This window comes from Oncorhynchus tshawytscha, linkage group LG10, assembly GCF_018296145.1.
Source record: "Oncorhynchus tshawytscha isolate Ot180627B linkage group LG10, Otsh_v2.0, whole genome shotgun sequence".
Classification (NCBI taxonomy): domain Eukaryota; kingdom Metazoa; phylum Chordata; class Actinopteri; order Salmoniformes; family Salmonidae; genus Oncorhynchus; species Oncorhynchus tshawytscha.
In genome coordinates this window covers 64967135-64991379 of record NC_056438.1, presented here as the reverse complement: position 1 = coordinate 64991379, position 24245 = coordinate 64967135, and the positions used below count along the sequence as shown (strand labels likewise).

Sequence of the window (24245 nt, the reverse complement as noted above, 5' to 3'; positions counted from 1 at the left end):
CTCAAGGCCCTAACCATGGTCAACATACTATAGTCAGGCCTGACTTACCACAGTCAAAATAGTCTGGGTGCACCAGCTGGCGCAATCATCTGTTATTCTGTGAACTGCTAGTTGACCCTTTCTAGCTTAACCTGCTAGAGCCATCAGAACTGTCAGTACTGCTGTTGTTTTATACAGCCTCATAAATGTAATGCAACTTTTATAGCAATATAGCTAATTACACCCAGAGCTTGTTAGACATGCACATATGAATGTCTCACACTGGAGAGTAATCTGACCTAGATAACAACCACAACGTGTTTGAGCCAGTGGGATGTGTTCATGGTTTGGTCAGGTCATCAGTGGGTCAGGGAAGTGTAGTCCTAGTGTTGTCACTACAGTGCCTTCAGAAAGTATTCACACCCCTTGACTTTTCCCACATTTTGTTCTTACAGCCTGAATTTAAAAGGGATTAAATGGACATTTTGTGTCACTGGCCTACCAACAAAAACCCATGATGGCAGAGTAATTATGTTTAGACATTTTTACAAATGTATTAAAAATGAAAAGCTGAAATGTCTTGAGTGAAGTTTTCAACCCCTTTTGTTATGGCAAGCCTAAATAAGTTCATGACTTACTCTGTGTGTAATAATAGTGTGTAACATGAGTTTTGAATGACTACCTCAACTCTATATCCCACACATACAATTATCTATAAGGTCCCTCAGTCGAGCAGTGAATTACAAACACAGATTCAACCACAAAGACCAGGGAGGTTTTCTAATGCCTTGCAAAGAAGGGCACCTAAAGCAGACATTGAATCTCCCGTTGAGCATGAAAGTTTATATCAGACTTTGGATGGTGTATCAATACACCCAGTCACTACAAAGATACAGGAGTCCTCCTAACTCAGTTGCCAGAGAGGAAGGAAACCGTTCTGAGATTTCACCATGAGTTTAATGGCTGTGATAGGAGAGAACTGAGGATGGATCAACAGCGTTGTAGTTACTCCACAATACTAAATGACAGTGAGAAGAATAAAAATATTCCAAAACATGCCTCCTGTTTACGATAAGGCACTAAAGTAAAACTGCAAAGAAAAAAGGTTTTGTAAAAGTTTGTATTTAGGACAAAGTTAAGTTTGGGGCAAATCCAACACATCACTGAGTACTACTCTTTATATTTTCAAGCATGGTGGCGCATAATGTTATGGGTATGCTTGTCATCGGCAATGACTAGGGAGTTTATTAGGATAAATAATAAACTGAATCGAGCTAAGCACAGGCAAAATCCTGCTGGAAAACCTGGTTCATTCTGCTTTCCAACACACTGGGAAACATTCACCTTTCAGCAGGACAATAACCTATAACACAAGGCCAAGTCTACCAAGACGACATTGATTGTTCCTGAGTTGCCTAGTTACAGTTTTGACTTAAATCGTCTTGAAACTATAACAAGACTTGAAAATGGTTGTCTAGCAATTATCAACCGCCAACTTGAGAGCTTGTAGAATATTTTCTAAGAATGTGCAAATATTGTACAATCCAGGTTTGCGAAGCTCTTAGACTTACCCAGAAAGACTCACAGCAGTTATCTCTGGGAAAGTTGATTCTAACATACATTGAATCAAGATATATTCATTTTTATTTTTCCATATTTTCTTTACAAATGTTAAACATTTCTTCCACTGTGACATTAAAGTATTTTGTGTAGATCGTTGACAAGAAAATGACAAAATCCTTTTTTTCCCTACTTTGTAACACAAAATGTTGATCATGTTGTTGTGGTCTATCCCCAGGTTCTCCCGGAGCACCAGCACCAAGAGTGTTGACAAACGCAGCAGCTCCACCAAGGAGGACAAGAGCCACGTGAGTACTACTTATAGAGATGAAAACAACACTCTGTTGCATCTGGAGTAGCTACTTTCTGCAATACTAAATTCTCTGCAAGTTGTTTTTGTTACATAATGTATGCTAGTATTGGTTTATTGTACTTGAACATTTTACTTTGCAATGCCAAACTGATTACAAGTTTATTGTATAGCAAAGCGTAAAGTATTCTACAGTCTGTCTGTAGTGTTGTCTTACACGTTGTCTGTGTTCAGCTGGAGAACCTGCAGAAGAGGATCTACCAGCTGGAGGAGCAGCTACATAGTGAGATGCAGCTAAAGGATGAGATGGAGCAAAAGTGCAGGTAGTAATCGATCACCTGTCAATCAACTTAATTTAACTAACAAGTCAGATTTCAAGCAAAAAAATACATTCTGGTTTTGAATACAAACAAGTGTATTTTAATGAACAATGCATCAGTTTTCCCATTTTTAAAAGATCAAGCAAAGCAAAAAGTGCTAATCATTGTTGCCCTTCAGGACGACAAATACAAAACTCGACAAGATCATGAAAGAGCTGGACGAGGAGGTGAGTGAATATCTAGTATTCTGAAACGTATACCAGGGCAAGTGCATAATCACGATCTACAGTAGTCTACAAAAGTGCAGCAAACAAGACATGATATAGGGCCTAATTGCTCTATACATTGAGTTCTAACTCCTTTGCCGTCCTCCTCTCCTCCCAGGCCAACGTGAGGAAGGGTGTGGAGGCCAGTATGTCCCTCCTGGAGAAAGACAAGATGATGATCCAGCACCGAGCCACAGAGTACCAAAGAAAGGTCGACCAGGAGGCCGAAAAGAGACGCAACATGGAGAATGAGGGTAAGGATAGTTATTTTTATCCTTTAATTCATTCTCCAATCTCCCACTGTTTTAGTCCAAACCGGTCTATACACATGTTTATTTGAAAATAAGAGAGCCGCACACTCTAGGAGCTCAGATGCAAAAATGTAATTACCAATGTTTCGATAGCCAAGTTGTCTTCATCAGGGTATAATCACAAACACTGTGGGATGACTCATTTATGTAGTGTCAAAAGACACAGGTGTCTGTAATCATGGCCAAGAGTGGCCTAATATCATTGGTTAATTATCAAATATTAAAATGGCATACAAAGAACAGCATACAAACAACAAATGGATAGCATACAATCACAAATTCCTTTTAGACTACACAAGCTTACAAACAATTACAATGGCAAAGTCACAAGAATGGCTTCAGATCAAAGTCTACGTTGAGACTGAAGGGAACAAGGGTCTTTAAGTTAAAGATCCAGGCAGCCTCTTGTTTTAACAATAAATTATCAAGGTCACCCCCTCTCCTTGGGAGGGTGACCTGTTTGATGCGAATATAACGCAAAGACGAAATCGAGTGGCCTGCCTCCAAGAAGTGGGCCGCAACTGGGTAAGTAAAGTTTTTACACCTAATGGTGCTACGATGCTCTGAGATACGTACTTTTAATTCGCGCTTTGTTTTACCCACAATTTTTACCACAAGGACAAGTTATAAGATAAATAACTGCCTTAGTGGAGCACGTAATAACACCTTTGATTGGGATCGATTTCCCTGTTTGTGGGATCTACATTTATAAGTGCCATTGCATTGAGCACATCCGTTACATTTGTAATTTCCATCCAGTAGGGGCGCAAATAGATGTTGTTCAGGAATATCTTGGGGTGGTAAATCGGAGTGTACCAATTGGTCTCTGAGATTTATGCCCCGCGAGAATACGACAACACATTACCGAGACGATCATCGGACTTTAGAATGTGCCAATGTTTGTGAAAAATTCCCTTAATTTGTTCAGAACGCTTTGAATAGCGGGTAGTTAGAGCACAAGAATGCGTCTTTGCGAGATTGACCTTGAAAAAGGTCAGGTTTTGTTTTGAATTTTCTCAATGGCAATATTAATCTGATCATTTTTGTAGCCCCTCTCCTTGAACTTTCTTTGCGCCTCAGCCATATTTCTGTCAATCTGATTGATTTTTGCATCTGAGCTCCTAGAGTGTGCTTGAAAATAATAGTTTCTACTCCGCTAGCCAGCACCTCGCCTAAATAGGTGTGCGTTTCTTTTTCTTCTAGATTATACACGTTTACAACACTGATTATAAACAGTTGCACATTCACCCTCAGAAAGGCACTCATACACAATCCATGTCTGTTGTCTCGAGACTTAAAAATCCTTCTTTAACTTGTCTCCTCCCATCTACATTGATTTTAAGTGGATTTAACAGGTGACCTCAATAAGGGCTCACCTGGATCCAACTAGTCAGTCTGTCATGAAAAGAGCAGGTGTTCCTAATGTTTTGTACACTTAGTGACGGGATTTGTACAGGGTAGGTGCTACTACAGTATAATCTAGAATGAGATCTAGTACCACTGCAGTAGCATCTTTCCTCCCTGTATTCACAAAGCATCTCACTCGGAGTAGGATTACTGATCTAGGATCAGGTCCTCCCTGTCCATGTTGTGTTACTATGATCTAGAAGGGAAAGTTGATCCTATGTCTGTGCTCCTACTCTGAAATGCTTTATGAAAACAGGCTCAGATGTTATTGAACCTAGCCCTAACAGGTGTTTTCCCAACTGGATTATTAGTGCTCACACTGACCGATACTAGAGCAGCTTGACCTGCTAGTCTAGTTGTCTGCCAGTCTGACTCCCCCTGCAGTGCTAACTAGCAGTCTTAACCCAGACACTCACCCTCTGAGACCCTCCCATTAACTGTGACCAGAGGATCGCTGTGAACTAAGTGGATTTACACGCATTAACTCCCTTAAACTAGCAGATCGCATAACAACATGCACGTAAACAGCACTTTAAATGCAACATATGAGCAACTCCCATGCACAAAAAAACATGTTTCTGGATACAGTTTGTTTAGTGTCATGTTTTGAAAGGGAGATGTGCAATAAAGATGACTTGATCTTTCATTTAACTCTCATCCGTACTCTGTTTCTTCTCAGTGTCCACTCTCAAAGAGCAGCTTGAGGTCATGAGGAAAATCAGCCAAAACTCTCAGGCCTCAAATGACAAGATCCTACAACTGCAGAAGCAGGTACGTTATCTCTCTTATACTCACGCGGACACAGCTTTATTTTTGGTCAATTCTCTTTTTGGAGAGAGAATATTTTCCCATTCAGAATCCTATTATACTAACCCTAAACCTAATCCTTTATTCTAAACCGAATCCCTTACCCTAAACATGAATACTAAACTTAAACCTTAAACCTAACCCTTAAGCCTAAAATAGTGTTTTAAAATGTTTTCTTGTTTTCCTACCTTGTCAGGATACTCTGACGACTTGTCAGGATACTCTGACGACTTGTCAGGATACTCTGACGACTTGTCAGGATACTCTGACGACTTGTCAGGATACTCTGACGACTTGTCAGGATACTCTGACGACTTGTCAGGACATTGTGGTCCTGATAAGGTAGGAAACCGTGTGTGTACACACGCACACACACTGCTCTCTTCAATTGCCATCCACACAGCTTAGGGTGTTATTCTAGCTTTGAGATCTTGTTTGAGGGTCAGAATGTGAGTCAAGGGTATGAACCGTGCAGGGAAGGGGTTTTGTTTTGAGGAATGTATTTGGATGGTTGAGACAGTTCAAGGAGAGGGAAGGCCAGGTTATCACCACAGATCTAGGAACAGATTACTCCATCCTAAATTTTAACCTTAACCATGACAAAGATGAACAATATCTGACCCTGTGTCATCACCCTATGGCTTTTACTTTACATGCATTGATGTTTATCAGCAAATTGAAGGCTAATTTATTTCCATATGAGGAAGTGAAGGACCGAGGAATCAGTGCCTCATGTCAGACTGGTATAGATGGAAGTCTTTGCCTATTAACTATTCCTGGAAGTGCATGGATGGATATGATTCTATAGTAACATTAGACATCCACCCACATATTGGTTAAAAACCCCAACAACCGTTTCAGAATCAAACATTCTGCAGCAACTGAGCAGATCGTCTGTGTCAGGAGGTAATATTGATTATGAGCTCTCCCGGTGGTTGTTTCCTTGATTGACAGCTGGAGGAGGCCAATGACCTGCTGAGGGTGGAGTCGGACACGGCGGCTCGGCTGAGAAAGAGCCACACGGAGATGGCCAAGTCCATGAGCCAGCTGGAGGGGCTGACCAGCGAGCTGCAGGAGAAGAGCCGCTCGGCCGACGGGGGGAAGGCCCAGCTGGAGAAAGAGCTGCTGCAGCTGCAGAGCACCCTGGACTCTGAGAGGAGGAGCTACAGTCAGGGATCAGAGGAGATCCATGAGCTACAAGGTACCAGAACACATTCCTGGCTACATTTAAATTCTCCACGCTTTAATCTTTATTCAGATCCCCATTAGCTGACAGCTACTCTTCCTGAGGTCTATACATACAACAACAAAAGTACAGCTAAGCACGGCCTTTTATTTATATATATATATATAGGGGGGTGCACCAGAAAAGGAAAAGTATGGAGAATTGGGACACTCAGTGGCTCACACCCAAAGACTGCACTCATTGTTCTATGAGTAAATATGACTTGGACATGACTCAGTGTTTGAGTAAATAGAAGGTCTGACCACAACCCTGCATTCACTTGGGCATGTGTTAGAACGAGAAGGGATGAACATGATTTCCCACACCATTTTAGTTTGCTTTACAGTAACTCCTCACTCACTCTTACTGTTTTTCAGTCTTGGCATGTTCAATTAACTTCAAATGATCTGAAGTGCTCTGTCTCTCCCTCTTAACTATTTAAGAGACTGCTGGGTAATCTTAGCTCCAGTTCTAACCATTCTCGTTCATCACATTAGACGTGCCCAGGCACTGCCCAGGCACTGCCCATGCCCACAGAACTCACATCCGACTTACATGTCCAACAGTCATGTTTTATCTGTAGAGGAGCGCTTTGAAGAGTCTTGGGGATGAATATATCTGATGGATTGTGTTGAAATAATATTTCTCTTAATTCAGACTGAATTCCAAGTCTACAGGCATCCATATGGAATAGAAAAATAATACTTTATTGTCCAGTTTCGTTACTCCACAAATATAGTTTTCCTAATCTGAAAGCTATGCATTATGGTGTTGTCAACATGGGTTTAGCATGTTGCACAAACCACTGTTTTGAAGGTGACTCTTTGTTTCTCTCTCTCTCTGTGTGTCTGTAGCGCGAATGACGGGTCTTCAACAGGACAATAAGAACTTGAAGCTCAGCCTGTCCAAAGTGGAGACGGAACGCAAGCAGGCCCAGGAGAGGAGCAACAACCTGGAGAAGGTTTGGGCCCTCTCAGTCTCTCCACGTCACTCACATACCGTGCTTAATCAGGCTAACATGTCCACTTATTGTGAGTAGTGGTCCAAATGGAAGTATCAAAGACAAAACAGATGTTAGTTGTTGTGATAACCACATGTATATCTAACTGGTATTTTAGTCCCATTTACACCCAGTTAAGAGCCCTTCTACCATAGAGATCAGCAGAATTAATGTTTTACTGGTCATTTTTACACACGCTGCCAGGATGCCAATTTCCATTCTAGGGATTCTATATGTAATTCTACGCTTTCTACCAACAGGATAAGAACAACCTGGAGATCGACCTGAACTACAAGCTAAAGACACTGCAGCAGCGTCTGGACCAGGAGCACACAGAACACAGGGTGACGCGGGCCCAGCTCACTGACAAATACGAGTCCATTGAGGAGGCCAAGTCGGCTGCCATGCATGGTATATCTGGGCCCTTGTTAGAGCATGCCCTACCCACCACTACTGTCTGTCTCTCCCTCGTTGTCTGCCTCTCCCTCGTTCTCTGTCTGCTCTCTCCCTCTTTCTGTGTCCCCCTCTATCTCTTCCCTCTCTTTCTCGCCTGCACCACTCATACCCAGGGGGCACTGGACGGATGGGGAGGAATTCAGGGAGTGGACTCCACTCCATGTGGCATGTCCAGACGTTACCTCCCTACATATTAACAGCTGGACACAATCCAACCTTCCAAGTTTACTAGCACCGTTTGAAGCAACATTTACTTGTCTTTATTTGCCTATACGAAGACTACACGCTGTGCATAGGGCCCCGCGGTTGCTAGGGAGCCCCGACCCCGTATTGCTGAGTTAGAATAGTAGAGTACATATCGGGTAATTTAGAAATTTTGTAGTGCATCAGTAGTTTTCCACTTGTCAGTCACTCAATTAGCCCATATCAGCTAATATTATTTTATATTGCTAGGTAAAGTAGTCTAGCCAGCGATCTAAACCTAGTAGTAATCACCAAATTACCATTGGGGCATGCAGTACTTGTGCCCAGGGGGCCCTCATTTAATGTTGTTAGTCACTCTCACTCATATGAACATGGCATACCTCATGGCAAAATGTGTCGAATTGCAGGAAATGTACTTTAACACTACAAAACAAATGATCCACTGCCAAGAGGGGGTTGCACTAAAATGTTTTGTCCTGTGTGGTGGGTGGGTCATTTCAAAGGACTGAGCACAAATGTCCTATTAAATCTGTCAGTGAGGTTCTTCCATTGAATGATGGATAGTTGCAACTGAGTGATATCTCCTTCCCTCATTCTGTCCCTTCAGCGGTGCAGCATAAAGTGTCTGAGGAGAGCGGGGCGCGGATGCGAGCGGAGAGCAGGGTGGTGGAGGTAGAGAAGCAGTGCTCCATGCTGGAGTTTGACCTCAAGCAGTCGGTGCAGAAGATGGAGCAGCTGATGAAGCAGAAGGAGAGGCTTGAGGACGAGGTGAGCACCAGCACAACTCAACACCCATCACTCCAGCATTGACTCGCCCTGTCTGGGGTGGAGGTCCATGGGCACTGGCCCTAAAAATGTTTAGCCACTTTTCTGGATATCATACAACTACCCCCCTTTACAAAAAAAGTCGATACTAATGAGGCTTTCGCAATAAATAAAGTTTTCAACGTGCAGATCTCAAGTTAGTATTCGGCCCTCCAGAAAAAACTGTGGATTTCCTGAGCAGAAATCTGGTATAATCCCAGCGCAGTTAGGACATACTGTGGTTCTCTTGTCCTAACATCTCTGGTTCTCCCCTGCAGGTGCAGGCTTTGCGGATCCATCTGGAGCAGGAGTCCAGTAAGAGGCTGCTGGCCCAGAACGAGCTCAAGAGCCGCTCCCAGGAGGCGGACCGGCTGAAGGGCTCGGAGAAGCAGCTGAAGCAAGAGATCAACACGGCACTAGAGAACAAGCGCTCTCTCGAGTTCCAGCTAGCACAGCTCACCAAGTGAGAATACTCTCTAAAGTTGCCACATGTCGTCACAGCCCACCACAGTTTTAACTTGACCTAATCCCCTGTGTGGGGGTATATAGTTCAGTTTACCCCTTGTCACTGATACAAGGGTCAGATATATTTTCATCCCCACCCTAATGGTTAAGTTTGGGATAGGGTTTTTTCTAGATCTGTGGGTAATTTCTAGCTTGATCCTTGACAGGCCACATTGAGTATCGTCTCAATGTGTACCTCCCTTCCAAATGAATGCAATTCCTTCCAGACACACTTCTGACTCTATTGGCTAAATGCTATTCTGAAAGTCTGTAATAGTCTGTAGTTTTACATTCCTTGCTGCTGCTAGCTAATATTGGTCGTTATTCCAGTAAAAAGGTTCTTATTTCAGCTTAGACATTGACTGTAGCAAAGCTCCCCTGTGAATGTTTACACCACAGGGTTAAGGATTAGCCAGAGTCGAGCTCCTCCCATTAGAATGACTGGACTGTTAATCCATCTGCTTCCTGTAGCTTTCTGACTACGGAGCGCTGCAGGGAGGGGTGGTGGTATGCCCGGGCTACATACAACCCTGGGACATACTGTATAGTGTAATTAAGTTAATAATCTATACACTAAAGTTTTGTGTCTGAAACATTTAAAGGCTTTTTAAGGATTTTACCAGAGTTTGCGTTTCCCCTTCAGCACTGTTTGTTTTGAAATGTTCCTTTCGCTACAGTATCCAATATGTTAACCATATGGTTTGTGTGTCCATCTTCCAGGCAATACAGGGGCAACGAGGGACAGATGAGGGAACTTCAGGACCAGCTTGAGGCCGAACAGTATTTCTCAGTGAGTAGGGGCCATCTACCTCACTGCCCTTTTAACCCTGCTCAGTGGCTCACTGACTGATGCCATATCTCCTGTCTCTACCTCCAGACGCTTTATAAAACTCAGGTGAAGGAACTGAAGGAAGAGATCGAGGAGAGGAACCGGCAGCTCCAGGATGTTCACAAGAAGGTGCATGAGCTGCACAGCGAAAGGTAACAAAAGGAAAAGTGCGGCCGGGTAGCCTAGCACTTATGAACACTGGGCAAGTAACCAAAATGTCGCTGGTTGGAATTCCTGAGCCGACCAGGTGAAAAATATGTCTCTACCCTTGAACAAGGCACTTAACCCCAATTGATCCTGTAAGTTGCTCAGGATAAGAGCAACTAATGTAATATCAGGCCTTTGTCAATATAGCAACAATCAGTGTTGTCAAAATATGGGGTGCAGCTTTTCTTGACCAGCCTACTTCCTAAATCAACACACAGAGCGATTATGAATCCGTTTTTAAACCATTTGTCTGTCCTTCTTCCCTTCTTCCAGGGACTCCCTGTCAGCCCAGCTGGATCTGACAGTGACCAAGGCGGAGTCTGAGCAGCTGGCCAGGGCGCTCCAGGAGGAGCAGTACTTTGAGCTGAGCCAGGAGAACAAAAAGGCCATGGCCAGACACAAGCAGGAGGGTTCCGAGAGGGATTCAACCATCGCACGGGTCAGGACCGCTTCACTCAATACACACACCTCTTACATTGTAAAATTCTTCAAAGTTAGGGAAAATACATCTCTCCAGGAATGTGGGCACAGCGGAAACAACAGCTTAGTATACTTCCAACGTTGTTCTATTTAATAATTACATTGTTTTTGTGTGTCTCAGGCAGCTGTGAACACCTAAACTACCGGTCAAAAATTTTAGAACACCTACTCATTCAAGAGTTTTTATTTTTACTATTTTCTACATTGTAGAATAATAGTGAAGACATCAAAACTATGAAATAACACATGGAATCATGTAGTAACCAAACAAATTAAACAAATCAAAATATATTTTATATTTGAGATATTTCAAATAGCCACCCTTTGCCTTGATGACAGCTTTGCACACGCTTGACATACTCTCAACCAGCTTAACCAGGAATGCATTTCCAACAGTCTTGAAGGAGTTCCCATAAATGCCGAGCTCTTGTTGGCTGCTTTCCCTTCACTCTGTGGTCTGACTCATCAAACCATCTCAATTTGGTTGAGGTCTGGGGATTGTGAAGGCCAGGTCATCTGATGCAGCACTCCATCACTCTCCTTGGTCAAATAGCCCTTACACAGCCTGGAGGTGTGTTGGGTCATTGTCCTGTTGAAAAACAAATGATAGTCACACTAAGCACAAACCAGATGGGATGGCGTATCACTGCAGAATGCTGTGGAAGCCATGCTGGTTAAGTGTGCCTTGAATTCTAAATAAATCACTGACTGTGTCACCAGCAAAGCACCCCCACACCATCACACCTCCTCCTCCATGCTTTACGGTGGGAATACACATGCGGAGATCATCCGTTCACCCGCAATGTGTCTCATAAAGACGCAGAAATCAGACCAAAGGACATATTTCCACCGGTCAATGTCCATTGCTTGTGTTTCTTGGCCCAGCAAGTCTCTTCTTATTGGTGTCCTTTAGTAGTGGTTTCTTTGCAGCAGTCCTGCAGTCTCCTCTGAACAGTTGATCTTGAGATATGTTACTTGAACTCTGGGCAGCATTTATTTGGGCTGCAATTTCTGAGGCTGGTAAACTCTAATGAACTTATCCTCTGCAGCAGAGGTAATGCATGCGTCTTCCTTTCCTGTGGCGGTCCTCATGAGAGCCAGTTTCATAGTGCTTGGTTTTTGTGACTGCACTTGAAGAAACTTTCAAAGTTCTTGAAATGTTCTGTATTGACTGACCCGCATGTCTTAAAAAGTAATGATGGACTGTCATTTCTCTTTGCTTATTTGAGCTTTGCTTGCCATAATATGGACTTGGTCTTTTACCGATTAGGGCTATCTTCTGTATACCACCCATACCTTGTCACAACACAACTAATTGCCTCAAACGCATTAAGAAGGAAAGAAGTTCCACAAATGAACTTTTACCAAGGCACACCTGTTAATTGAAATGCATTCCAGGTGACTACCTCATAAAGCTATTCGAGAGAATGCCAACAGTGTGCAAAGCTGTCGTCAAGGCAACGGGTGGCTATTTAAAGAATCTCAAATATATTTCGATTTAACACTTTATTTGTTACTACATGATTCCATATGTGTTATTTCATAGTTTTGATGTCTTCACTATTATTCTGCAATGTAGAAAAAAGGAAAAACCTCTTGGTGTTGTAAAACTTTTGACCGGTAATCTACATTCTTAAACCTCTGAATGTCTCTCTTCTTGTCCTCCCCAGCTTGAGGAATCCAACAAAACCCTGACCAAAGACGTGGAGAACCTCAGTAAGGAGAAGGCCGAGCTGGACCACAAGCTTCGCACTCAGAAGGAAGGTAATGTCAAGACACCATTTTCATAACTTGGTCTAATTAATATATTCTCTGCTTATTCTGTTACAATCTAGGCCTATGGGTAATTTCTTCATAGGCACGTATGTCCCCTCTGTCAGTTAGATCCCTGTAAGACTGTCTGGTGTCCTCTCGCTGTCTGTCCCCTTCTCTGCAGAGTATGACTCCCAGAAAGAGGAGATTACAAACACAATCAAGGCCAACTATGAGAAGGTTCTCAGCACAGAGCGCACGCTCAAGACTCAGGTAAAGACACTTCAACCTTTGACTAACATTACACCAATAGTTATGAGCTCCTTTGGCCTCATATTTACATCTCAAACTCAACCCCATAGTTTTTCTATTCAATGTTTTTACACGTCAACCCATTGCCCCATTTTGTTAAACCTAAACCACAACCTTCCCTCAACGTGTTGCCCCATTTTGTTAAACCTCAACCGATTGCCCCCATTTGATCCCTCCCTCTACCTTGTCTCTCTCCAGGCGGTGAACAAACTGGCAGAGATCATGAACAGGAAGGACATGAAGCTTGACACCAAGAAGAAGGGGAGCACGACCGACCTGAGGAAGAAGGAGAAGGAGAACCGCAAGCTGCAGGTGGATCTCAACCAGGAGAAGGAAAAGTTCAACCACATGGCCATCAAGTACCAGAAGGAGCTCAGCGAGATGCAGGCGGTCAGTAATAATGCATTATACAGTCAGTCAGTTTCTGTTAATTTGACAGTAGGGTCAAATTGGTCTCAATCATTTGACGACAATCCTTTGAACCTTTTAATTAATAGTATTCTTTCAAATCAAACAAAAAAAAGCAAGACAGACAAGTATGACCACAATAGGACAATTAGGAAGATTTAGTCAAATCCATTCCTAATTTAGAACGGCGTTAAACTCTATAGTGAAAGGCAGCACCGCATCCCCCCCTTGAAGCTGCAGTGCTTCTGATCTTCCCTAAATGAACTGCGTATTCATGACTGCGTATTCTGCTTGCCTCTCCTCTTCTACAACAGCAACTGTCGGAGGAGTGCACGTACCGCAATGAGCTGCAGATGCAGCTGGACAGCAAGGAGAGTGACATTGAGCAGCTCAGGGAGAAGCTCAACGACCTGCAGCTGCGCATGGACAACTCCAGTGTCATCAGCCTGCAGACGGATGAGACGGACAGCAACATTGCTGGTAAGGTCACCGCAGGATCAACTAACAAAAGGCGGCTGTGTCAATGTACCGGCTAGGTCAAAGAGGCTCAATCCTGCTTCTGTCAAGCCACACACACACACGACTCAGCTAATGAAGGTGTGATGGTACTAAGCTAGGACAAATCTACTGTATGATGGCTCTCCAGGAGCAGGATTTTGGATCACTGAACTTGATGTTTGGTCCATCAGGCTAGCTTTAATTGTCCAACAATCACCCGGGCATGATTTAAAATCGATTCATTCAATCCCAGCCATTTCAAGTAATTGTATTTTATTAGGATCTCTTTTAGTCCTCATTTGGACTAATCTTTTAACTTTAATATACAATTTACAATACAATATAATATCTAATGAATATATAATTGAGTGTTTGAGTTCTGACAGTATGGCTCTGAAGCAGTAAAGTAAGTATAGAAGAACGCTTATTTTCGTCTTTCTCAAACCCACCTGTTTCAAGTGTCAGTTAGTAGACCTGCTAACGATGTTTACTGTACATGGAATTCCTGAGTGTGTCTGTGGTTAAAGTCCTCTCTCATCTCTTATTCCCCATGTCCATTTGGTTCTCCTTGCTCGCCTCCTTACCTTTATCTTCTATCCTTTTCTTTCTGTGAGTAACTCGGAGTTGGGGGAACCTCATTGTGCCTGGCCCGTGCTACATTGTCTTTTGCCTTTTTTTCTAACTTTTTGGGGCATTTTTTTTGTGGTGAAAAGGAAAGCCCTCTTGTATGTTCTCAACAACACTTTTTTGAAAGGCCATTCTGAGTGACAAAAGGAACAGTTAAAGCCCCATTTTCTGGTCTTTTAACAAAGCTATTTTTTATTTTTTTAACCAAGTGTGCCAGGCTGGGGGCATTTTCATTTACTAACCGTGAATCATAATTCACATAAGCCATTTGAAGGGGTTAAAAAACAATTACAGGTAGAACTTCATCTAACATTATTTCAGTACAAATGCTGACTGCACCATATCAATTAGCCTTCTGTAGGTAATCAGTTTCATTGTCAGCTGTACATTTATTTTGTAGCAGGACAAGCTATCATACAATCTGAATGACTCCTAAAGTAAAGTGACTACATGAGAGGTTGGCTACTGTAAAACTAGACTACAACACTGGTTTAACTCATCACTCTGAGCACCTTTCAAAATGTGTCTGGAGACCATGAACCAAACCCTTCCTTTTGATTTCCTGTCCCTTGTTCTTCAAACAAACACTCACCGTTTTTAAGTTTTGTTTTGTTGGCATGATCACCTCAGAACAGAAGCAATGCATTTTCAGAACCAAGGAAATCTCCCACACTTGAAGTGAAGCTTTTGATCAATTCACTCTTCTTTTGTAGCTTGTTGTGCCGAAGCATGCTCTTTATGTTAGTGTTACCAACTCAACGTAATGGAAAGATACACTACATGACCAAAAGTATGTGGACACCTGCTCGTCGAACATTTCATACCAAAATCGGGGGCATTAATATTGAGTGGGTCCCCCCCCCTTTGCAGCTACAGCAGCCTCCACTCTTCTGGGAAGGCTTTCCACTAGAACATTGCTGAGGGGACTTGCTTCCATTCAGCCACGAGCATTAGTGAGGTTGGGCACTAATGTTGGGTGATTAGGCCTGGCTCGCAGTCGGCGTTCCAATTCATCCCAAAGGTGTTCGATTGGGTTGAGGTCAGGGCTCTGTGCAGGCCAGTCAAGTTCTTCTACACCGATTTCGACAAACCATTTCTGTACATACCTTGCTTTGTCCATGGGGGCATTGTCATACTGAAACAGGAAAGGGCCTTCCCCAAACTGTTGCCACAAAGTTGGAAGCACAGAATCGTCTAGAATGTCATTGTATTCTGTAGTGTTAAGATTTCCCTTCACTGGAACTAATGGGCCTAGCCCGAACCATGAAAACAGCCCTAGACCATTATTTCTCATCCACCAAACTTTACAGTTGGACGTATGCATTCAGGCATGTAGTATTCTCATGGCATCCACCAAACCCAGATTCATCCGTCGGACTGCCAGATGGTGAAACGTGATTCATCACTCAGGAGAACGCATTTCCACGGCTCAAGAGTCCAATAGCGGCGAGCTTCACACTACTCCAGCCATCGCTTGCCATTGGGCATGGTGATCTTAGGCTTGTGTGCGGCTGCTCAACCATGGAAACCTATTTCATGAAGCTCCCAGCGAACAGTTCTTGTGCTGACTTTTGTGCTTCCAGAGGCAGTTTGGAACTCAGTAGTGAGTGTTGCAACTGAGGACAGACGATTTTTACGCAGTACGTGCTTCAGCACTCTGCGGTCTCATTCTGTGAGCTTGTGGGGCCTACCCCTTCGCGGCTGAGCCGTTGTTGCTCTTAGACGTTTCCACTTAACAAAAACAGCACCATACAGTTGACCGGGGCAGCTCTAGCAGGGCAGAAGTTTGACGAACTGACTTGTTGGGAAGTTGGCATCCTATGACGGTGCCATGTTGAAAGTCACTGAGCTCTTCAGTAAAGCCATTCTACTGGAGATTGCATTGCAGTGTGTTTGATTTTATACACCATGTCAGCAATGGGTGTGGCTGAAATAACCAAATCGACTCATTTGAAAGTTTGTCCACATACTTTTGTATATATAGTGTATCTTCAATGAAATGGGCTATAGGCTCTGTCCTCTGTGACGGGAGACCGAGGCATCAGAAGCTCCGTGTTGGACAGCACCTTTCAATTTGAATTGGCAAGTGATTCTAATTATATTGATAGGATGTCCATGTTCTGTCAGCCATTGGCTGAATAGAACATTATTTTACAACACATCTATCTAACCTCTTCCTCATGGAGTAGAATGTACTCCTTGATATTGAACTTGCTGGATAAATAACATGGATGTTACATGCTTTAGTGATTTCCAAACACTCAGACTTTCTGTATATCCCTTTAAGGCTCCCTTGTGCATGGGTTCTAAAACTACTGAGCTTGAATTAGCAGCATGGGATATTTAACTCCTGCCTGTCACATAATACAGTTTTAAAGTGTAACCTGAGCAGAGAGATACTCAGTAAGTTGAACTTGAAAACTTGAAACTTCTAAGGTAGTATGGCTCAGTCTTGTCACGTGACTTTTCTGTTCTTACCCCAGTTAAGTTTGAATTTGATCACTGCATGACTTTTTGGGGACAGTGTTACACAGGCTTGGTTTTCATTTGTGTCTATCTTGTGTCTCTATGTAGAATCCAGATTGGAAGGTTGGCTGTCCATTCCTAATAAACCTAATATCAAACGATATGGCTGGAAGAAGCAGGTAAGTCACCTAGAAGCTTTTCATCAATTTACTGACATTAACTGACATGCAACATATATTTATTCATATTAAATGGCACAGTACGGGTTGTGCTCATGGTGCTGCCTAGTGCCTACTCCTTATGGCCACCACAATTCTTCCTAACATTATTTCTTGATTCTATTTTTCCTCAGTATGTGGTGGTGAGCAGCAAGAAGATTCTGTTCTACAACGATGAACAGGACAAAGAACAGTCCAACCCCTCCATGGTACTAGATATCGAGTAAGTATGCTTGTTTTATGATTTTGGATTTAATTGTAAATTCACTTTACACTAGAAATTTGTTTTGGGGACAAAATATCAGTCTTAGTAGTTTTTTATGATAATTATTGCTTAATCATAAAATAGATAATGTAACAGTTTGTCTGAGACGGTGTATTCTGGTACTCAATCATCAGTCATTGCTTGTTGTGTGCAGCAAACTGTTCCACGTGCGTCCAGTTACCCAGGGTGATGTGTACCGAGCAGAGACGGAGGAGATCCCAAGGATATTCCAGGTAGGAAGGAACCTTCTGACCTGACCAATCAACTTTCTAACCCATTGTCTTACGTGGGATAGCACGACGGCTGTCTGCACTGATGGTTCATGGCAACGCGGTCGTGTTAGAATGACCCAGAGGCCTTCTGACCTAAACCAATCAGCTTAACCAGCTCAGTCTTTTTAGTTCTTCAGTCGCCTTACTTGCCCATTCTCAAACGGATGATTACAATCCCATTTTAGATTTTGACAGCTGTCTTGAGTGGACTCTAGTCTACATGCACAATTAGTTATTAAGCTGATGCCTTTTTCTCCCAGAGAGACTTTCAATGAGCGCTTAAACTTTTCAATGTGTGTTTCAGTAGTATACAATCCATTTCTTTAATGGCTCAGACGCGAAGGATTTACTGCTGATTTACAGCAAATCCCCGTCATTCGCATCAAGAAGAGATGCCGATACAGGGGAGGTGTGGGTGCCTTGTGAGAATTAGTCGGCGAGTGGGAAAACTGCCTCTACCATCTGTCCTATTGGCCAACTTGCAATCATTGGAGAATAAATTGGATGAGCTCCGTTCGAGACTATCCTACCAACGGGATATTAAAAACTATAACTTAAGTTTCACCGAGTCGTGGCTGAACCACGACATGGATAATATACAGTTGGCTAGGTTTACCATGCATCAGCAAGACAGAACTGCTACCTCCGTTAAGACAAGGGATGGAGGTATGTGTCTATTTGTCAATAACAGCTGGTGCGCAAAATCAATTATTTAGGAGGTTTCCAAGTTTTGATCGCCTGAGATAGATATCTCATTATAAGCTGTAGACCACACCATTTACGAAGAGTTATCAATATTTTTCGTAGCTGTCTATTTACCACCACACACTAATGCTGGCACTAAGACCGCGCTCAATGAGCTGTATAAGGCTGTAAGCAAACAATAAAATGCTCATCCAGAGGCGGCACTCCTAGTGCAGTGAAACTTTAATCCATTTTACCTCATTTCTACCAGCATGTCACGTGACAAAAATAATAGCTCTAGACCTTCTTTACTGAACACACAGATGCATACAAAGCTCTCCCTCGCCCTACATTTGGCAAATCTGACCATAATTCTATCCTCCAGACTGGAATATGTTCCGGGATTCATCCGATGGCATTGAGGAGTTAACCACCTCTGTCACCGGCTTCGTCAATAAGTGCATCGACAACGTCATCCCCACAGTGGCCGTACGTACCCCAACTAGAAGCCATGGATTACTTTCAAGGAGCAGGACTCTAAACTGGAAGCTTATAAGAAATCCTGCTATGCCTTCCAAACCATCAAACAGGCAAAGTGTCAATACAGGAATAAGATTGAATCCTACCACACTGGCTCAGACACTCGTCAGATGTGGCAGGGCTAGCAAACTATTAGACTACAAAGGTGAGCCCAGCCGCGAGTTGCCCAGTGACACAAACCTACCAGACAAGCTAAATTACTTCTATGCGCGCTTTGAGGCAAGCAACACGGAAGCATGCATGAGAGCACCAGCTGTTCTGGCTGTGTGATCACGCGCTCCATAGCTAATGTGAGTAAGACCTTTAAAAAAGGTCAACATTAACAAGGCCACAGGGCCAGACGGATTACCAGGACGTGTACTCCGAGCATGCACTGTCCAACTGGCATGTGTCGTCACTGACATTTTCAACCTGTCCCTGACCCGAGTCTGTAATGCCTACATGTTACAAGCAGACCACCATAGTCCCTGTGCCGAAGAACACCAAGGTAACCTGCCTAAATGACTAGTGACCCGTAGGACTCACGTCTGTAGGCATGAAGTGCTTTGAAAGGCTGGTCATGGCTCACATTAACACCTTTATCCCAGAAACCCTAGACCCACTCCAATTTGCATATCCCCCCAACAGATCCACATATGACGCAATCTCTATTGCTCTCCACGCTGCCCTTTCCCACCTGGACAAAAGGAACACCTATGTGAGAATGCTATTCATTGACTTTAGCTCAGCGTTTAACATCAAAGTGCCCTCAAAGCTCATTGCTAAGGACCCTGGGACTAAACACCTCCCTCTGCAACTGGATCCTGGACTTCCTGACGGGCCACCCCCAGGTGGTAAGTATAGGCAACAACACTTCTGCCATGCTGATCCTCAACATGGGGGCTCATCAGGGGTGCGTGCTTAGTGTCTTCCTGTACTCCCTGTTCACCAATGACTGCGTGGCCAAGCACATCTCTAACACCATCAAGTTTACCGACGACACAGCGGTGGTAGGCCTATTTGGAGGAGGTCAGAGACCTGGCAGTGTGGTGCCAGTACAACAACTTCTCCCTCAACGTGATCGAGACAAAGGAGATGATTGTGGACTACAGGATAAGGAGGGCCGAGCACACCCCCATTCTCATTGACGGGGCTGTAGTGGAGCAGGTTGAGAGCTTCAAGTTCCTTGGTGTCCACATCACCAACGAACTGTCATGCTCCAAACACAGCAATACAGTCGTGAAGAAGGCACCTATTCCCCCTCAGGAGACTGAAAAGACAGCATGGATCTTCAAAAGGTTCTACAGCTGCACCATCGAGAGCATCCTGACTGGTTGCATTGCTGCCTGGTATGACTCGGCCTCTGACCGCAAGGCGCTACAGAGGGTAGTGCGTACAGCCCAGTACATCACTAGGGTCAAGGACCATCCAGGACCTCTATACTGGGCAGTGTCAGAGGAAGGCCCAAAAAATTGTCAGACTCCAGCTACGCTAGTCATACACTGTTCTCTTTGCTACCACACGGCAAGCGGTACCTGAGTGCCAAGTCTAGGTACAAAAGGCTTCTTAAGTTTCTACTCCCAAGCCATAAGATCAAATGGCTACCCGGACTATTTGCGTTAACCCCCCTATACTGCTACTGGTTTCTTATCTGTGCATACCCTACCTACACGTACATATTGCATCATTTTACATTACTAACCTGTACCCTCGCACATTGACTTGGTATGGATACCCCCTGAACATAGCCTCGTTATAAAAACATTGTTTAATAGAGACTGATTCTCTCTTGTCTCCCCTCTTCAGATCCTGTATGCCAACGAGGGGGAGTGCAGGAAGGAGGCGGACATGGAGACTGTCTCGCAAGGGGACAAGACCAACTGTCTGCCCCACAAAGGTCACGAGTTCATCCCCACGCTCTACCACTTCCCTTCCAACTGTGAAGCCTGCTCCAAGCCCCTGTGGAATGTCTTCAAGCCTCCACACGCCTTGGAGTGCCGCCGCTGCCACGTCAAGTGCCACAGGGACCACCTCGACAAGAAGGAGGACGTCATCGCCCCCTGCAAAGGTACCCTGATAGAGGTTAGGTTAGACTGACAAGACTTGACTGTGTTGTAAGGGGGGAAAAATGTACTTTAAGGCCCAATGCAGCCATTTTTATATATCAAATCATTTCTGGGTAACGATTAAAGGAAAGTTCCACCCAAAAACATTTGTTTGGTATTTGTTACATTGGTCCATTGTTGATATAGTCCCAAAATGTTTTGCATGTCAGCAATCAAGTTATCAAGATGTATTTTGAAAGAACACACAATTTAATAATATAACTTGATTTTGTTAACTGGCAAGTGTTGGGTTAAAGGGGATATTAACTTCCACCTCCTTAGGGACGTCGAGACATATTGAGTTTGTGTTTTCAATTTTCTACCTGGTTTTGTCTCCTCCCACAGTGAACTACGATGTGACCTCTGCCCGGGACATGCTCCTGCTGGCCTTGACACAAGACGAGCAGAAGAAATGGATCGGCCACCTGGGCAAGAAGATCCCCAAAACACCGCCCTCCTCCTTCCTGAGGGCGTCGCCCCGCACCCTGTCCACCCGCTCCGGAACCAACCAGTCCTTTCGCAAGAATCCCAAAAGCATAACGGGCAAGCCAAGGTAACCTTACACACGTATGCTCTCTGGGCCTGAAATAGCACCCTACTCCCTATGTAGTGCACTACTTTTGGTCAACAGTAGTGCGCTATATAGGGCATAGCGTGCCATTTCGGACACCACCTCTGATTGTCCCACGAAGCAGCCCTTTCAACCTAAAAGTTGTTCTGTAGATTTCTTCTATCCTCTGGTAGGGCCTGAGCGGACACACTTGTTTTCTATTGCTTAATGCTTGTTTTGAACAGTACAGAACATTAAGGAATTGTGGGCTTCTATTCTGGGGAGTTGAGTGTGTGCTAAGGTCCAGAAGTCCTCTGTACATCCCTGCTGCTGGACTGTCTGTTTCGGTTTTGTCTTCCAGTCCGGTCAGTCACGTGACTTGCTATTTGTCTTCTACTGCCCTTTGTGACTGTAACAGGTCGCAGTCTCATTCTGCTACCACAGCCTCCAGCCTCCAAGCAACAGACACAACATCCAGCACTTGTTGACAACAACTCCTCCACCCCAAATTTACAGAAGTCTTAACTTTTTAGACCGTCTCCTTCCTGTTTTAGCCTGACTATTTATTTATTACTAACTGACTGCGTTGATGGTGTATATAACATCAGTGGAATTGTTCTCCTTTGGTTCTTTCTCGTTTGACTTGGGGAACTCTTTCTATCTAATTTGACACTAAAGTGTTGTTGGTTGGTTTCATTGACTAACTCTTCGCCCTCTATGCAACCTTTCCTGAAGCAGGTGCCCCATATATGGGTTGTTGTATTTCTCTCTAGCAAGAATGATGCCAGAGGCCATCAAAGACATAATGAAGTTGCAGTTACTATGTCTTTAAATCCATTTTTCTATGTAATATATTAATATCTATCGGGGGTACTAACCAAGTGTCAAATGTCTTCCACTCTTTTACTGGACACCTGTTTTCTCTTCTTTCTTCCAGCTAACCATCTGAACATTTGGATTCTATTGGGACTTTGTATTTTTTCTTATCCCCTCCATTATCCCTCACGTTAAAGGAGAATCCTTATTTTATGTAACAGTAAATTAAATCAATCTGACCAGGGACGGAAATTGGGACAATTATCTGACACAAGGCATCAGGGACATTGAGAAGGCCTGCTATTTCCCTCACCCCCTCCTCCCCTATCCTCACCGCGGAGCCTCAACTAAGACTTCCTCACCCAGGCACCACATACTTGCAACTCTTCGTTTCTTCCAGAAGATGGCGTGGGCGACTTGGAACCTGAATGGAAGATGGAGAGCAATAGAAAAGGGCTCATGGTATGCAGTGGGTAGTACATATTCCATATCAGTCATGGGAAGGGATTCCGGTTGAATGAATGACTGCAGGTTTTTCTGGGGCTCCTGCATGTCAACATGGAGGTATTGTAGTACAGGGATTGGCTTAACTATGCGGTGAATGGGTACATCTCGGGGATACGGAAATGTGGTTTTTTCTTCCCTTGTCAGTAACTCTGTTTCCTTCAATGTACTTTGATGCCTTTGACTGGTGGCCTTTATGCTTCTATCCCCTATTACTCTGCACATCAGTTATACCAGGGGTCGGTTGGGACAGAGTATGTATTGGGAACTGAGTATTAGATGTTTTGGAGTATTGAGTGAGGAGCATGCAAGATCATTTCAATCTATGCATTATTATTTTTATTATAATTATTGTTATTGCTCCAAGCCATAAGGAAATTCCATTGTAATGGCATATAGGAGACCTAAAAACTTCAGTTTTTTTTCTGTGTTCATTGGGTACATTGTTTTCTGTAATATTGTTTTTTTTTCTTGTATTTTTTTGTATGTATTGCCTTACATTGACTCATAGATAAATGGTTCAAAAGGAAAACATTAAGTTAACAAATGTAAAACTGCACTGTTTGAATTGTAAATTATTTGTAGAAAACTAAACAGGTGTAGCATTTGGTCCCACCTAGTGCCTTAACTTTTGGATAACAATTTTACTGCCATATCTGTTTGTGTTTATCTCCAAAAACAAGACAAATCTTAACTCTTACATCAATCTTTTTTAAATATCTGCCACACTGGTTTTATCAGAACGTTCCGTCTGGTTTGGGTATATCGAATGCCTCTTTATAGACTCATTGCAATAGTTTAATGTGTCAACACAAAGTTCCCAGAGTCCAGTATGTATCTCACGAAAGTTTCTGGATGGTGTACCTTGTTAAAGATGTTATATTAATATGGTATTGTTTCAAGCAAACCCCACTCAGTGTACAATATTAGAAATAAAATAAGGATCATGAATACCTCTAATTCTAAATGTTTTAAAAAAACTTTGTTCAGTAAAAAGAGAAAAGCACTGGAACTATGATCTACTCTATTTTGTCTTGGATGAATCACATGTTTAATTGCAATGGAGGCCACACTGATGGATAGGTGTCAATAAACATATCTTTATCATCTACGCACTTCACTTTTATGTATGTAGGCTGAGATTGATTTTGATATACTACTCTTTATTCTGAGCAACTGCATATAGACTTACTGCTAACAAAGTAATTTACCAATCCAAGTGCTGTGATTGTAGCTAGTCATTCAATTGTTAGTGCAATATGGGCTCCTTGGGACGTCCCTATCCTTAACCCTTACCAGTTTCAACTTCAATGGGGTGAAGTCAGATTTGGGATGTCCCAATGATCCAGTTTTAGACATTTCCCTTCAACAATCACAGTGCTGGGAACAGAGAAGAGCTGTGTTACTGGGATGAGCATCACTGTTTGGCAGAAAACAAGGTAAGTTAGGTTATGAAGAACCACTAATGTGCTGCTTTTAACACGTGGGAAGATTTAGGCTAGTGATTTGCTCCTTTTATAGTAATTGGGCTACTCTTAACAGATCATGATTAATAAGTGTCATCAGGACAGTCAACATTT

The 24245-nt window shown here is 43.2% G+C and overlaps 1 protein-coding gene across 2 annotated transcripts in view; it reads left to right on the top strand.

The window, feature by feature from the left end:
- LOC112260654 (rho-associated protein kinase 1) overlaps positions 1-23776 on the top strand; it is a 66060-nt gene extending 42284 nt beyond the window's left edge. Inside the window, exons 11-33 of one of the 2 annotated variants that reach the window (XM_024435929.2) lie at positions 1778-1847; positions 2084-2172; positions 2348-2396; positions 2554-2689; positions 4833-4924; positions 5915-6161; positions 7040-7146; positions 7446-7596; positions 8453-8613; positions 8928-9112; positions 9874-9943; positions 10031-10134; positions 10463-10628; positions 12340-12433; positions 12606-12694; positions 12932-13123; positions 13456-13621; positions 16841-16911; positions 17085-17173; positions 17370-17448; positions 20497-20758; positions 21141-21348; positions 21764-23776. In XM_024435929.2, coding sequence (XP_024291697.1) covers positions 1778-1847; positions 2084-2172; positions 2348-2396; positions 2554-2689; positions 4833-4924; positions 5915-6161; positions 7040-7146; positions 7446-7596; positions 8453-8613; positions 8928-9112; positions 9874-9943; positions 10031-10134; positions 10463-10628; positions 12340-12433; positions 12606-12694; positions 12932-13123; positions 13456-13621; positions 16841-16911; positions 17085-17173; positions 17370-17448; positions 20497-20758; positions 21141-21348; positions 21764-21833 — 2947 coding nt within the window. In that variant the 3' untranslated portion in view covers positions 21834-23776. The remainder of the gene's footprint in view (positions 1-1777; positions 1848-2083; positions 2173-2347; positions 2397-2553; positions 2690-4832; positions 4925-5914; positions 6162-7039; positions 7147-7445; positions 7597-8452; positions 8614-8927; positions 9113-9873; positions 9944-10030; positions 10135-10462; positions 10629-12339; positions 12434-12605; positions 12695-12931; positions 13124-13455; positions 13622-16840; positions 16912-17084; positions 17174-17369; positions 17449-20496; positions 20759-21140; positions 21349-21763) is intronic. The other variant, XM_024435930.2, reaches the window with a different exon arrangement.
- Positions 23777-24245: the final 469 nt, after the last annotated feature.